General features: G+C 35.9%; 1 protein-coding gene across 2 annotated transcripts in view; it reads left to right on the plus strand.

The window, feature by feature from the left end:
• The window catches only part of NF1 (neurofibromin 1), a 289204-nt gene that overhangs the window by 114904 nt on the left and 157580 nt on the right, over window positions 1-16720 (plus strand). For both annotated transcript variants that reach the window (XM_035027762.1, XM_035027763.1), the window contains exons 14-20: window positions 1966-2079; window positions 6890-6969; window positions 8684-8807; window positions 10041-10202; window positions 12218-12467; window positions 13001-13074; window positions 13320-13403. In XM_035027762.1, the coding sequence (XP_034883653.1) occupies window positions 1966-2079; window positions 6890-6969; window positions 8684-8807; window positions 10041-10202; window positions 12218-12467; window positions 13001-13074; window positions 13320-13403 (888 nt within the window). The remainder of the gene's footprint in view (window positions 1-1965; window positions 2080-6889; window positions 6970-8683; window positions 8808-10040; window positions 10203-12217; window positions 12468-13000; window positions 13075-13319; window positions 13404-16720) is intronic.

The following is a 16720-nucleotide window of genomic DNA, read 5'->3' on the forward strand; positions in this document are numbered from 1 at the left end:
GGTCATGTGATTTTATTGTCTGCCATCCCTACCATCTCTGCCCTAATGCGTACTGCTCTTATTCTGTCAGCCCTCCTCAAGGCCCAGCTTGTACCCTCGTCTACCTTCCTGTAAACATTTCTTTGCACTGAAGTTAAAGTTATGGTGATGTCTTTAAAAAGCAAATCTTATCATGTCTCTTGCCCAGCTTAGAACCTTTTAGTTGAAATTGCTCTTGGAATAAAGACCAAACTTCAAATAGACCTATAGGGGCATGCAAAGTCTGACTCCCACCTACCACTTCTGCCACATTTAGCATCCTATTTTTCTCTTTCTTTTTAATTGTAGTGGTGCTCAGTCTTCATTCCATATCACTTATCCCATTCCTTCATACCTTCTCTTGCTGTTCCTTTGGCTTATGATATGCTTCCCTTTCCTCTTTCTATGCATAATTCCAGCTCATTCGGACCTGCTCTCACTACCCGGAGGGAGCCTCCCTGACTGTGCCCCCTTTCTCTAGTAAGGTGCTCCTAGCAGCACGTACCTTGCAGTTCTTCTCTCGTTTGCAGTTTTACAGTTGTTGGTCTGGTGATTTTATTGATGTCTGTCTTTCCCACCAGACCACATGTTCCAAGAGGGTAGGAAACACATCTTTTTAACTTGCCATGTCTTTGGTATCCAATAAATGTTATTATGTGTGAATGAATCTAAATTTTATAAAGTAGGCTAATAGTTTTGAATTACAGATATTCTGGGATGAGGGTTTACCTTAATCATTATAATGGGAAAGAATCCACAGTTAGCAAAGTAAAATAGTGGCACATGTTGCATTGGTCCCACTTAGTGAACCATATAGGGGCGCCTGGGTGTCTTAGTGGGTTGAGCGTCTGACTCTTGATTTCGGCTCAGGTCATGATCTCAGGGTCATAAGATGGAGCCCTGGCCGGCTTCAGGCTCCATGCTCAGCAGGGAGTCTGCTTGAGATTCTCTCTCTCCTTCCCTCTCTGCTCCCCCCACCCACCGTCTCTCTAAAATAAGTAAATCTTTAAAAAGAACCATATATTCTTGAAGTGTAAATAGATGCTTCCAAGGTACAGGAAGCATTTTAGTCTCTTTAGGTAGACATTTGCATTTATATATGCCACTGATTTGCTTTCCTTAGTATACAATGTTTTTCCACAATGAAAAAGTACAGGCATCCGGAGGGGTGGATTCCAGCCTTGGATGGATTGGGGCAGATGCTTTATATTAGACAAGAGGGTTGCCCAGGGTGATCGTGCCGTGCACGTTCTTTGTCTTTGATCAGTTACAAACCAGAGGTATATTATTTAGCCAGTGTAGTGTTAGTGAAAAAAAAATTATCTACTCCTTATATTGATATAATTTCTTAATTAAGAAATTAATTAATTCCTAGTTTTTGTTTTCTTTTCATTAGGATTTTCTCTGGACATCATTCACATGAAGGAACGCTATAGATGTAGATTAAGTGAATCCTTAACAAAAGCAGTTTTGACTTTTTTTTAAAAAAATATTTTATTTATTTATTTGATAGAGAGATAGAGACGGAGCACAGATAGGCAGAGGGGCAGGCAGAGGGAGAAGCAGGCTCTCTGCTGAGCAGGGAGCCCGATGCGGGGCTCGATCCCAGGGGCCCTGGGATCATGACCTGAGCTGAAGGCAGACACTTAACCGACTGAGCCACTCAGGTGCCCCCAGTTTTGACTTTTAAAAAAATTCCACAATTATTGTATTTTATTGAGCTGTGGTTCACATACCATAAAATTCACCATTTTAAAGTGTACTATTCACTGGTCTTTAGTATATTCACAAGATTGTGCAGCATCACCACTAATTCTAGAATATTTTCATCACCCTAAAAAGAAGCCTTGTGTACCCATTAACAGGCATTCTCCCTTCTCTTTTCTCTCTAGCTCCTGTCAAGTGGTAGATACAGTTTTTTAATTGAACTTGCTTTTTTCTCTGCAGAATCCAAGAAAACAGGGGCCTGAAACCCAAGGCAGTACAGCGGAGTTAATAACAGGGCTCGTCCAGCTGGTCCCTCAGTCACACATGCCAGAGATTGCTCAGGAAGCAATGGAGGTGAGGGGAGATGAATTCTAGACTCTTGAAGGAAAGGTTGTAACTATGTACATTCTTCATGTTTCTTTCATGTGTGGTTTCTATGAGTGATAAGATGTCATTTATGGACATCTGTCAGAGATGGCATTTCTAGAAATGGTATGTTTGTGTCTGTATGCTGTTTTATGAAGTCTGTGGAGGAAGAAGGGGTTTACTTGCTTTATATCTCTTGTAGCAGAAACATTGTGCAAATTCTGATACTTAATACAAAACCTCAAAATGTTCTGATTGCAGCTGACTTTTTGGAGTTCTTAAAATATATATTGAATTTTAGATTGGGATCTAATTCACATATCATAAAGTTTACTCTTAAAGTATACAGTTAAGGGTTTTTCCGTATATTCACAAGGTTGTGCAGCCATCATCATCACTGTCTAATCCTGAAACATTTTGTCACCCCAAAATGAAACCCTGCCATTCTCCATTCCCTGTCACCCCAGCCACTGGCAACCACTAATCTATTTTCTGTCTTTATAGATTGGTTTATTCTAGCTATTTCATATAAACGGAATCATAAAATATGTGGCTTTTTTATTTCTGGCTTCTTTAACATAATGTTTTCAAGGTTCATCCATATTGTAGCACGTAACAATACTTCATTGTTTTTTATTGCCAAATGATATTCCAGTGCATGTGTATATGACATTTTGTTTATTCATCTGTTGATAGACATTTAGTATTATTTCTATTTTTTTGCTATTATGAATAATACTGCTATGAAATTTGTATAAAAGTTTTTGTGTGGATATATGTCTTAGGTATGTATACCTACCAGTGGAATTGGTGGGTCATATGGTTAACTGCTTAACTTTTTAAATGACCAAACTGTTTTCCAAAGTGACTGTATCCTTTTCTGTTCCCACCAGCAGTGTATGTGGGTTCTATTTCTCCATTCTTGTCAACACTTGTTGTCTGTCTGTTGGATTATAGCCATCCTAGTGGGTGTGAATACAGTTGACTTAAAAAAATTTTTTATATTGATTGCTAAATAGAGTTTTATGAAGCTTTATAAATATACTGTTATAAAATTTAAATCAATTTTATTGAGGTATAATTTACATATAATAGAAATCATAGAAGATTTAGACTATTGCTAGTCAACCTGGGAAGTTCTCCTATGTCTTGTGCCCCCACTCCTTGTCCCAAATACCACTGGTCTGATTTCTATCATAGATTAGTTTTGCCAGTTCTGGAAGTTCATATGAATGAAATCTTAGACTATGTATTTCTTTCCATCTGGCCTCTTTCACTCACAAGTTTTTGAGCTTTGTCCATGATACTACATGTGTTAGTTCCTTTTTTTGTTGATAAGTATTCTGTTTGATGATTAAAGCACAATTTATTCACCTGTTAGTGGCCAGATAGGTGAACAAACATATCCATCATTGTTGAAAGTTGTCTCGTGCTCCTTTGTGTTCCCTTCCTTCCTCTCCTCTTAATGCCCTGTCTACTCCCCTCCTTCCCCTGCAACCACTGATCTGCTTTCTGTTGTTGCAGGCTAACTTGCCTTTTATATAAGTGGAATTATAAAGTGTACTTTTTTTGTTTGTCTTCTTTAACTCTGCATGCTTACCATTAATTCATCTATGTTACCGCATGTATATTGCTGTATAGTGTTCCATTTGGTGGCCAGAGCACGATTTGTTTATTTATTTGTTGATGGATATTTGTGTTGTTTCTAGTTTTTGGCTATTACCAATAAAACTAGGAATGTGTATGTACAGATTTGTACATTTGTCTACACATATGCTTTCATTTCTCTTGGCTGAATACCAAAGAGTGCAAAAATCTTACAATGTGCTCTTTATGAGAGAGACAGCTTAAATATAAAGACACTGAGGGGTTGATATTACAAGGCTAGGAAAATATGCCACACAAACATGAACTCAAGAAAGCTGGAGTAATACACAAATACAGAGTTTAAAGCAGGAAACATCACTGGAGATAAAGTGGGACATCTCATTATTACAAAATAAAACTGTCTGACCTTAAAAACAAATAAATAATATATATAAATAAGTATAAATCAAAATAAATAAAAATAGCTGAAGTAAAAGTAGAGATAGACAAGTCCAGTTTTAGTGGCATACTTGAGCATACTTTTCTTAAAGTCTGGTAGAATAAACAAGCCAAAAAAAAAAAAAAAGTAAGGATAGAAGATTTGAACAACATGGTTATGTCAGATATGAACTATTTGACATACATAGAACATTGCACTCAATAAATACTTTATTTTCAAGTACGCATGGAATATTAAATATATCAGCATTAAGTATCAACAAATTCTAAAGGATTGAAATCATTCAGAATTTTTTTGCAACAACAGTGTAATTAAGCTAGAAATCAGTAATAAAAAGCTTTATGAAATACCAAAATCAGTAATAAAAAGCTTTATGAAATATCAAATGACTATGTTATGTTTTCATTCACACTCTGCTAGTAGGAATGTAAATTAGTACAACCACTATTAAAAATTGTTTTTGTGATATCTACAAAGTAAACGAATGACCTAGCAATTCTATTCTTAGGTATGTATCCAATAGAAATGCATATGTATGTTTACCAAAAGATACATATGAAAAATATTAATAGCAGTATAATTTGTAATAGCACTCACCCCCCCCACCCCAAAAGACTGGAAACAACTCAAGTGTATCAACAGTAATAGATAAATAATTTTGGTTATATTCATTCCATTGATTACAACAGTGAAAAAAGAATGAGCTACTACTGCTAAATGCAGAGCATGGATGAATCAGTATCACAAGCATAATGTTCAGTGAGAACAGCCGAACACAAAAGAGAACATATGGTATGATTCCCTTTATATAAATAACAAACAGGCAGTAATAATCTATGGCGGTAGAAGTCAGTTCAGTGGCTTCCTTTGTCAAGCACTAGTGATTAACGGGAATATGAAAAGGGCTTCTAGGCACTGACAGTGTTGATCTGGGTAATGGTTACATGGAGTTACCTACATTCGTAAAAATTCTTTGAGCTATATACTTAAAAGATATGGTAGTTTATTGTTTGTATTGTATGTTTCATTTTACCAGAAATGTTGTAGCATTGTTTTACTCATCGCTTATATTTGTGTACATTGCTCTTGGACCTATAAATTGGTATACTCCTTGCATTCTTTTTGGAAGACAGTATTTATTTGACAGTATTTGGCAGAAGTTGGGCAAATATCCATTTTTTTGTCCAAATAATTCCATTCCTGTATTTTTTTCATCCTGTGAATACAATTCAAAAGGGAAAGGTACACACTCATATATATATATATATGCTTATTGCTCTGACTTATAATGAGAGAATATTAGAGAATTTAAAATATTCATTAGTAAGAGAACAGGTTAATATTCAATGACAGAATGATATTTCAACTTGGTGAATTATTAAACATCCATTAAAATATGCAGATCACATGGCAGTATGGAAAAATGTTTATGAAATGTCGAATGAGTATACTATGTTCACAGCTTTGTTAAAATATATGTGGAAAATAAAATGGAAGGAAACATACCAAGAAAAGCAATCATATTAAGGCAGGGAAAAGGCTAACACATTGTCTTTCATTACGTTAAAGTGTTTCTTCAAACATAACTATAGAGAATTTGCCACTTAAAAGTATCAGTAAATTGTACTGTTTTTACACAATAGTGACAACTGAATATAAATTTGTGTTGGTTTCTCCTTGGTATGAGAGCTATAAACTACATAATTTTTGAAGAGTCTCGCAATGAATTGAAGTTTTCATTATCTAAAAGTAATTACAGTAATGTTTGAAATAAGATAATATAGGTCTCATCTTTATATCATAAGTTTTAGAATTATAAAATGGTCTAAGGTTAGACATCTGTATATCTTTTCCTAATGTAAGGCAGATTATCAATGCAAATATTAGCAGTTTAAGCATTTGATTTACTTTTAAGGGAAGAAATCAGTTCTCATTATGTGTTCCAAATAATTATTGGAGTTTTAATAAAAGGCTTTAAAGAGGAGTAAAGAATCACCAAATATAGTGACCAAGGATTGAGAAAACTATGCACAGCTCAGTGGTGTCCCTCTGGGGGAAGCACTGTGGAATTGGAGTTAGGATAGGGCAGGTTTCAAGGAAGAGTCTAGTTTTACTCTTTATACTTTGATGGTTTTAATTTATTTAATAATAGTGTTTTTGTATGTTAGTTGTATGTTTTAAGTAAATTATTTAATTCCTGTTAATGTTCTGTAAACCGAATTCCAATTTCAATTCTGTTGTCAATTGGAATATTTTAGAATGAATAATCTATGAAGTGTGAACCTGTTTTGCTCCTCTCTCTCTCTTGTCTTTGGAAATAATTGATCTTTTCTGTTCCAAAAGAATTTGTGGTGAGCAAGATAACTTCTACTTTGTCTTTTGGCTTTGAAGTAAAATGTTGTTGTGTGTATTAATTTTGGTGAGCTCTCCTTACTTAGGGATTAATTTTTTGTTCCACTGAGTTCTTTGACACTTAACTGAAATTAGTTTGTGTCGTCTTAAAGCAATTTTACATGTATACATTGCTCCTCTGAATTCATCATTCAACTGTATCCCTGTATGCCATTTAAAGTAGGAATGATAGGAATTAAAATAATTTGATTCTACATTTATTCCCTAGAGATTTGGGTTCTTCAGAGTTTTTTTTCTCTTTTGCTTTATACTGTGTGTTAGTCCTAGGACTGCAATTAAATAACTCGATTTACAAAAAAACTTTTGAATAACTCTTCTCTCTCTTTTTTTAAAATTCAGGCTTTACTGGTTCTTCATCAGTTAGATAGCATTGATTTGTGGAATCCTGATGCTCCTGTAGAGACATTCTGGGAAATTAGGTATATGTACTTTTATTTTTTAATTCAATTTAAAATTTTATTTTGTATTTATTTTTTTTGTTTAGATATTAACTCTGTAGTACTTGGTTTATTATAACACTTTATTTACAGAGGTTTTATGATTTTGTATTTTATTTGACTTGAAATTATTAATTAGATTACTTCTTGTTTTAACTGTAAGAATTGCTGTCACAGCAATTTAGAAAGTAAATTTTAAAACATCGTGCTAAATTTTATTACCCAACCATGAGTACTGTTACTTGGTGTATTCTCTTCTGTTTCAGATTTCTATGTAGCTACAACTGTGTTTTAAATTGTTTGTTACAATTATAAGCTTAGAGTGTTAAAATTTTGTAATGTTAATAGTTTGTTTTTAACAAACTATGGTCTTTCATTAATTTCCCATGATACCAGTGATTTTGATAGGTGAATTAATAGTAAACATCTGCCTTAGGAGGTAAAAATGTATATAGAATTTTATAATTTATTTTCTGCTTAATAAATTCTTATCTTTTAAAGAGCACAAAGACAACATATTGAGAAAAATGGCAATGTGTAAGCCTCAGGTTTTGTCATTATCTCCTCATAGAAGTGGGTGCACTAAGTCACCAGGCAGCTGAGTTAAATCCTACACACAGACAGTGTTCTTTGGTAGTAATGTAATATGAATTACATATGTAGTTTAAAATTTTCTGGTTGCCACATTACAGAGAATAAACAGGTAGAATTAATTTTAATAATATTTTTAAACCCAGTACATATATCTAGAAATTATTTCAATATGTAATCAATATAAAAGTTACTGAGATATTTTACATTCTTTTTTTCATCAGTCTTCAAAATTTGGGTGTGTTTTACACTTAGAGCACATCTCAGTTTGGGCAAGCCGCATTTCATATGCTCAGTAGCCACATGTGGCTGGCTAGTGGCTACTGTGTTGCACAGTGTGGCTGTAGAGTAGGGATCAGCAAATTTTTTCTCTAAAAGGTCGGGTAGTAAATATTGTAGGGTTGGTGGGCCAGATAGTCTCTGTCAGAACTATTCAGTTCCACTGTTGGAGCATGAAAGCAGCCAGAGATGATATGTAAATGAACGGTATGGCCATGTTCCACTAACACTTTATTTACAAAAGCAAATAAGGACTGGATTTGGCCTACAGGCAGTTATTTGCAGATCCCTGCTCTAGAGCACTGGGTTTGCAGACAGTCTTTGCTGTGCATGTTGTCTGTCATTTCTTCTTGAGTCTTTGCAAAAATGGGATGCGTGGATGAAACAATTGGGAGTTTGGGGGGTTAGAGGATTTAGAATTATTTGCTTTTTTTAAAAATTTTTTTATTATGTTATGTTAGTCATCATTAGTTTTTGATGTAGTGATCCATGATTCATTGTTTGCGTATAACACCCAGTGCTCCATGCAGAACGTGCCCTCCTCAATACCCATCACCAGGCTAACCCATCCTCCCACCCCCCTCCCCTCTAGAACCCTCAGTTTGTTTCCTGGAGTCCATAGTCTTTTTTCTTTTCTTTTTTTTTTTTTTTAATGTAGTCTGTAGACTTATTCCCTTTGATTTTCATGCTGTTAACATTTTGATAACCATTTCTCTAAAACAAATCCTAGCTTCTCTAAACTTGTATTCCTTATGAGAGAATGTCATTCTCTCTGTGAGGTTATTTATTGATGATACTGATAACAATGAACTTTATGTTATTGCAGCTCTCAAATGCTTTTTTACATCTGCAAGAAATTAACTAGCCATCAAATGCTTAGTAGCACAGAAATTCTCAAATGGTTGCGGGAAATTTTGATCTGCAGGAATAAATTTCTTCTTAAAAATAAGGTAAGCAAAATGACATCTTTAAAATGGAAGAATATTTGGGGGTAATGGGAATAGATTAAGGAAATGTATATTAGCCAAATTAAGTCCTACTTTAGCTCTTTCTGCTTACAAAGTCTTCAAGGGAAATATATGTGCCAGAAGATGATCACTGACAAGTGAACATTTTAAAAATTATTCTGAGCCTTTGTCCTTAAAGCTGCAGTCCTGATAAGTTCTAGTTGAGTTAAGCAGGACTCTGTGGAGTCTAGGAGGAGTCTCCATCTTAAGTTTGTGCATAAGGCTTGAATCTTACGGCTTAGGCTAGTCCAGAGAATGTTATCTATCAAGAAACTGAAGGGAAGAGGTTGGGGATGTTTAATCTAAGTTTATTTATATTCCTGCCATAACAGTTTCACCTCTTTGAATATCTGAGTATTCTTCCCTAGGGCTGAGTGAAAAGTTTTGATTCCTAACTGTTAAAACATGGGGACAGGGTTTTAGGGGGCCAGAGAAGAGCTATAGTCAATTAAAATTTTTTTCTATTTTGTCAGAATTTTAGGAGTACTTGATCCAATGAATTTTTATCCATTTCTAGAATGATAGCTACAAAAAAATCTTAAATGTATTAAATTCATGCTTTTCAGTGTAACATGTGGCTTGTTAAATTTTTTGTTTACAAATGGGCTAATGGTGAGTTGGCATCTGGGTAGACTTGTCTGTGGTATAATTCTCCAGAGTATAAGCATTAGTAATCTAGTAATCAATCTGTAGTAGTCTGGTCAGTAAAGTTATCCTTTCAACATACTTGGCATACAAACCAGTGTTAATTACTGGTCCAGAGGAACTTAATCTCAAAAGAGTCAGCTTCAAATTATCCTAACATGGCACAGGATAAAATCTTCTGGGAGAAAATCTTTCTCATTTATAATCAACTGAGAAGTACATTATATTTTTCATATGGTAGATTTATGTTGTTGATGTTTTACTTCTGTCCATGTTAGATCTAGAAATGTTAATTTTGCATTTCTAGAATCTGTTGTTCCTGATGCTTTGAAGGGTGAAAAGCTAAGAGGAGTTTCAAAGACATTGAACAAACATTATTTGTATTACTGGGTCATATTCTTCAAGTTAAGGGGTGGGAGTTGGGATGAGAGGTTTTCCAGGATAGTCTCAAACAGGAAGACAGCTCGTATTATGTATTTATTTTTCTTGGTTATCAGTGCTTCAGAAGGCTTACTTATTTTTTCTTTTTAGCAGGCAGATAGAAGTTCCTGTCACTTTCTCTTCCTTTATGGGGTAGGATGTGATGTTCCTTCAAGTGGAACTGCCGGTCAGATGTCCATGAATCATGAAGAATTACTACCTTCTTGTACTCCTGGAGCCTCTCTTCGGAAGGGAAAAGGAAACTCATCCATGGTAAACAGCTTCTTTTGCAGTTTTCCTGTATCATTGTCATCTGCTGTATATTTTTTCCGGAATGAACTTTGGTAAATTTCAACTAAATAATACAGCGTGGTAAAGAACTGCTTAGATTCTAGTTCCATTACTGCTCTTTGTGGAACCTCAGGCAAGTTCCTAACATCTCTGTGACCCAGTTCATAAACTTAAAAATGGAGATAATAACAATTTATGCCCCAGAATTATTGTGAGGATTAAATGAGATCGTGTGTAAATAGCACTTGATTATTTGACACTTACAAGCTCTGATAGCTATAATTATTATAAACCTCTACTGCATAAAGGAAGACCATTCATATCCCAGAAGTTTAAAAGTTGTACCAACTACCAAAAATACAGATTTACTGGGAGATAAAGCATTTTGCTTGATGTTATAGATAAGCGTTTATATTTTTTATTTGTGTGCATAATTCTTTTTAAAAATCACAGTAAGGGTCAGTCAGAGAAAGACAATTATCATATGATCTCACTGATACGTAGAATTTAAGAAACAAAACAGGATCATGGGGGAAGAGAGGAAAAAATAAAACAAGACGAAACCAGAGAGGGAGATAAACCATAAGAGCATCTTAATCATAGGAAACAACCCGAGGGTTGCTGGAGGCGAGGAGGGTGGGAGGGATAGGGTAACTGGGTGATGGACAGTAAGGACACGTGATGTAATGAGCACTGGGTATTATATAAGACTGATGAATCACAGACCTGTATCTCTGAAACCAATAATATGTTATATGTTAATTAAAATAAAATAAATAAAAATAAAAATCATAGTTCAAGTGAAAATATTAAATCATTACAAAAGAGTTTCTTTTATAGACCAAACCTTTTTTTTTTTTTTTTTAATGGTATCTTTACTGTTAAAAACTGTTTCTGGCATTTAGTATACAGCTACCAATCTAGAGAGTACATTCTTTAATCCTTATCAGTAGAGATAAATATCAGTTTGCTTTTTTCATGGGAAGGTCAGCAGTATGCATTTGCAGCCTTGTTGTAGGGTGGTTAGGTTAACTTTCCTAATCTTTGCCATTATATAGTCTGCAGGAATCTTGATTATACTGATATTCCACAGAAGATCTTGCTGGTCCACTTTACCACTGGCATTTTATTGTTAGACTTGAAAAATCGAGAAGTACAGACCCGAGCTTTTTCATCCCTAATTTTCAGTATAATCTTCTGTTGAGGACAAAACAACAAATAAGCAGTACAGGGTTTACTATTGACTATGTTAACTATGGAATTTATATTCATTTTGTAAATGAGGATTTCTTTTGGAAGAATGTAATCGAATCAAGTATACCTTCTACAGCTATATTTAGTTCTTTTTTTTTTTTTTTAAAGATTTTATTTATTTATTTGAGAGAGAGAGAATGAGAGAGAGCACATGAGAGGGGGGAGGGTCAGAGGGAGAAGCAGACTCCCTGCCGAGCAGGGAGCCCGATGCGGGACTCAATCCAGGGACTCCAGGATCATGACCTGAGCCGAAGGCAATCGCTCAACCAACTGAGCCACCCAGGCGCCCGCAATATTTAGTTCTTGTTTGTGTCCTCATTTTAGTCCTTGTTGCAGTGTACTTTATTTCTTCCCCCCAGTAGGTAGATAGAATTTCTTATTACTTCCTTTGTCATTTGTAATTGAGTTAGAAGTGCACTGCATTTTTCATTCAGATTTATGCTGTGGGTGTGTTTTACTTGTGTTTGTTTTGGCTTAATCTGCATTTCTAGAATCTGGAATAGGACAATACCTGTTCGATTTGAAATTGGACAAATAGTAACATGATGTTGGTCTAAATAATCTCATTTCTCATTCAGACAAGATATTTAGGCGTTTGAAAATTGCTGTCATGATTGCAGGGGAAAGCTTTTGTGGGTTATTGTATGCAGACATATATGGCACACAGTGTGTTGCATTGTTGGATTTTGTAAATAAAATTACCTAAGTTGCCAACATAATGCCTCCCATCCCCACTATCCCAGGATAGTGCAGCAGGGTGCAGCGGCACCCCCCCAATCTGCCGACAAGCTCAGACTAAACTAGAAGTGGCCCTGTACATGTTCCTGTGGAGCCCTGACACTGAAGCTGTTCTGGTGGCCATGTCCTGTTTCCGCCACCTCTGCGAGGAAGCAGATATCCGGTGTGGGGTGGATGAGGTGTCCGTGCACAACTTCTTGCCCAACTATAACACATTTATGGAATTTGCCTCTGTCAGCAATATGATGTCAACAGGTAAATGTGGATAATGTTCCCCACCCCCCACTCCATTTGCCTTGAATCACACGACATCTGATTGTGCTAGGAATGTAGGAACTACTTTGTAAGCTTATAGCGTTCATTCAAATAGCTAACCTGAAATCCTTTCTACACAAGATAGGGTGAAAGTAAATAGCATTTGAAATAAATTGTTAATATCTCACTGAGCTTTTAATAGGCGGCACATTTGTTTAAAAACTGACAGTATAAACTGCTGTCAGTTACACATTTTATTATTTACTGTGTCTGAACTATATATAGTGAAGTTTTAAACACAGGCACGTGTTTTGAGTAAATATAGGTGGGAATAGCTCTTTTATGCTGTGGACATTGTAGAGTCCAAGTTAAATACCTTTCCTGTGAAGTCGGCAAAAGGAAGTGTTCACCTTTATCATTTGAAGCATTCATTCCCCTCCTCCTACTCTGCCTTATGGGTTGGGCTTGCCAGGTTCTCCTTGGCAAGCAGGGCTCTGAGTGCAACAGGTCGATTTGCTCTTGTCTTTGCTTAGGAAGAGCAGCTCTTCAGAAAAGAGTGATGGCACTACTAAGACGCATTGAGCATCCCACTGCAGGAAACACCGAGGTATGCCCTTAGCAACAGAAATAGCCCTCCCAGGCCCCCGCCCTCAAATGCGGAAGCCTCGTGTGTGTGTGTGTGTGTGTGTGTGTGTGTTTGTGACCAGAATAGCTTTTGAAGCACATCTAAGACATGTGCCTGTTACAAGTAGGATATTATAATACCTACCAAGTTTGAGACCTGTCTCCTGCTGACTGATTTTTAGTTCTGGGTTTAAAGGTGCTTTCAAGTGGTAATTGCCTTCATTTTAGGCTTGGGAAGATACGCATGCAAAGTGGGAACAAGCTACAAAACTAATCCTCAACTACCCGAAAGCTAAAATGGAAGATGGCCAGGTGAGTTTGTAAAGTTGATTTTTGTCTTTTTTTTTTTTTTTTAAAGATTTTATTTATTTATTTGAGACAGAGAGAATGACAGAGACAGAGAGCATGAGAGGGAAGAGGGTCAGAGGGAGAAGCAGACCCCCACCGAGCAGGGAGCCCGATGCGGGACTCGATCCCGGGACTCCAGGATCATGACCTGAGCCGAAGGCAGTCGCTCAACCAACTGAGCCACCCAGGCGCCCTTGATTTTTGTCTTTTAATTGATCTGCTAGACATATGTATTTCACTTCAATAATCTTTGAGTCACTGTTAGTATAATATGTGTATAGTTGTCATAAGACTGTTACTTAGTTATGGTTCATCTAAAACTGCACTATTGTAGCCACTAGTCACATGTGGCTACTTAAGCTTAAATGAAAATTTAAATTAATTAAAATTAAATACAGTTAAAATTCAGTTTCTCAGTCATACAGTAGCCACATTTCAAGGACTCATTAGCCACATGTGGAATTTGCTACCGTACTGGACAGCACAGATATCAGATGTTGCCATTTTTGCAGAAATAGTGGCCAGCAGGAGCTAGAGATGATTTACGGTAGAGACCATTCCTTTACCCTTTTTCCTTCTCTTTCTCCATCAGGGTATTTCATGGAATTTTCAGGAAAGGGACGACACAGGTAGAGAAAATAAATTAAAATTGAAACAATATGTTTTACTATTAGGTATTCTAATTAAGGGATCTGGTGGGCAGAAGATTGAACCCATAGGTTGAGTGAAATTTAAAAATTTGGACATTTCATTCAACTATTTTCATCTATTACCCCAGAAATTAATAATTAATTGGTATTTATGTATAATCGATTTGTAATGGCCATATATTGTTCTCATTATTAGGTGTTTTAGAAAAACTGATTAGGGCACCTGGGTGGCTCAGTTGGTTAAGCGACTGCCTTCAGCTCAGGTCATGATCTCAGGGTCCTGGGATCGAGTCCCGCATCAGGCTCCCTGCTCCTTGGGAGCCTGCTTCTCCCTCTGCCCCTCTCTCACTCTCTGTCTCTCATGAATTAAAAAAAAAAAAAAAAAAAAAAAAAAAAATCTTAAAAAAAAGAAAAACTGATTAGCCTCCCATTGCTTTTTTCTTGTCATGCTTAATTAGAACAAGGAAAAAAAGTTATGTTTTGTAAAGCAAAAATATTTACCTAATGTCATTTGGAGAGGACATGTGGCCTTAGGATGAAAGCTTTTTTGGGGGGAATAACTGTTTGATTGAGATATAATTTGCATACCATACAGTTCACCCATTTAAAAAGTACTGTTACTTTGGCCACCTTTCTGTGCCGCCATAATGGTATGCATGAACATCCTGGCAGATGCTTTCAAGAGCATCAATAGTGCCGAAAACAGAGGCAAACTCAGGTTCTCCTTAGGCAATGTTCCAAAGTCATCATCTGGTTTCTGACTGTGATGATGAAGCATGGTTACGTTGGTGAATTTGAAATCATTGATGATCATAGAGCTAGGAAAATTGTTGTGACCCTCACAGGCAGGTGTTAGACAAGTGTGGAGTGATCGGCCCCAGATTTGATTTACAACTCAAAGATCTAGAAGAATGGCAGAATAATTTGCTCCCATCCTGCCAGTTTTTTTTTCATTGTACTGATACCAGCAACTTCAGCTGGCATCATGGACCATGAAGCAAGACAAAAACAAAGTATATTTACAAAGTTGCACAACCATCACCCCAGTTTAAAAAAAACCCATACCCTTGAGCTGTCATTCGCTAATCTCCCTCTGACCCTAGGGAACCACCAGTCTGCTTTCTGCAGATTTGCCTGTTCTGCACATTTCACATAATACGACTGTTTTTTTTTTTTCACTTGGCATAATGTTTGCAAGGTTCGTTCATGTGAGTCAAAGCTTTTTAAAAGAAGTTTGATATTCTGGGTTGCTATATTAGTCTATGACAAAAATATATTAGTGGCTCTTAAAAAAACATGGTAATTTTAGGTTTGGACTTTATTTCTTTATCAGAATATAACATACATACAAAAACATGTATAAATCTAAGCGACAGTTCAGAATAATAGTAGGTGAACATACCTGTGCAACCAGCACCCACATCAAGAAATAAATCATTACCAGGGCACCTGGGTGGCTCAGTTGGTTAAGCGTCTGCCTTTAGCTCAGGTCATGATCCCAAGGTCCTGGGATCCTGCCCCACATTGGGCTCCCTGCTCTGCGGGGAGCCTGCTTCTCCCTCTGCCTGCCACTCCCCCTGCTTGTGCTCTCTCTCTCTCTGTCAAATAAATAAATAAAATCTTTAAAAGAACATAAAAAGAAATAAATCATTATCAGCACATCAAAACCTTCATTGTGCCCCCCTTCCAATCACTAACAACCCAAGAGTAACCATTATGCTCACTACTAAATACAATAGTTTTCCTCTTTGTAAACTTGATATAAATTGAGTGCTAGAGATACAGTCTCTTGTATCTGGCTTCTTTCACTCAACATTCGAGACTCATCCACACTATTTCATACCATTGTCGTTCATTTACTGTTACTGCTCTAGGTATTTTCATTCAACATGCAGTCTACAATTTAATTTTCCTTTCTACTCTTTGGGCATTGGATAGCTATACAAAGAATTTTAGTTATTTTGAATATTTCTGCTGTGAACATTCTTGAACCTGTCTTTTGATGACCATCTAGATGTGTTTCTGTAAAGTACATACTTAACAGTGGAATTGCTAGGTAATAGGGTATGCAGATACACATATGGGGAATATAAATTGATACAACTGCTTGAAAAAACTGGTGGTTTCACAAAGATTTTTAAAAGACAATTAACATTTTTAAATTAACTGCTATAGTACCTCTGTAAATGGTGAAATATCATCTAGCCATTAAAAACATTCCTTTTACTGAAACTAATATTACACCTTATGTTAACTAACTGGAATTTAAATAAAAACTTGAAAGAAACAAAAAAAGCATTCCTTTTAAAGAATATGTGCCAAATGGATTCACTAACAGAGGTCTATCAGTGGTTTCTTATTCCTACATGAACAGTTTTTCTATTGTGATTGTCAAATTAGAGCCCTTTAAAGACCAAGAGCAGAACGTAAAATATTGCATATACTTTTTCTAATTCAATTAGGTAAAAAAAATGTTTTGAAGTACTTAAATATTCATTAAAATTAGACATTTATATCAGGCCTGGGCAGAGGTAAGCTGAAAACATTATATTACTATAATATAATGTATTCAACTAATAACTGAATTCACTATGCCAGAGAATAGAACATTATCAAGGGAAATGTAAAATT

The sequence above is a fragment of the Mirounga leonina genome, unplaced genomic scaffold (genome assembly GCF_011800145.1).
Source record: "Mirounga leonina isolate KUSES-001 unplaced genomic scaffold, KU_Mleo_1.0 Mir_200, whole genome shotgun sequence".
In the NCBI taxonomy this organism is placed as follows: Eukaryota; Metazoa; Chordata; class Mammalia; order Carnivora; family Phocidae; genus Mirounga; species Mirounga leonina.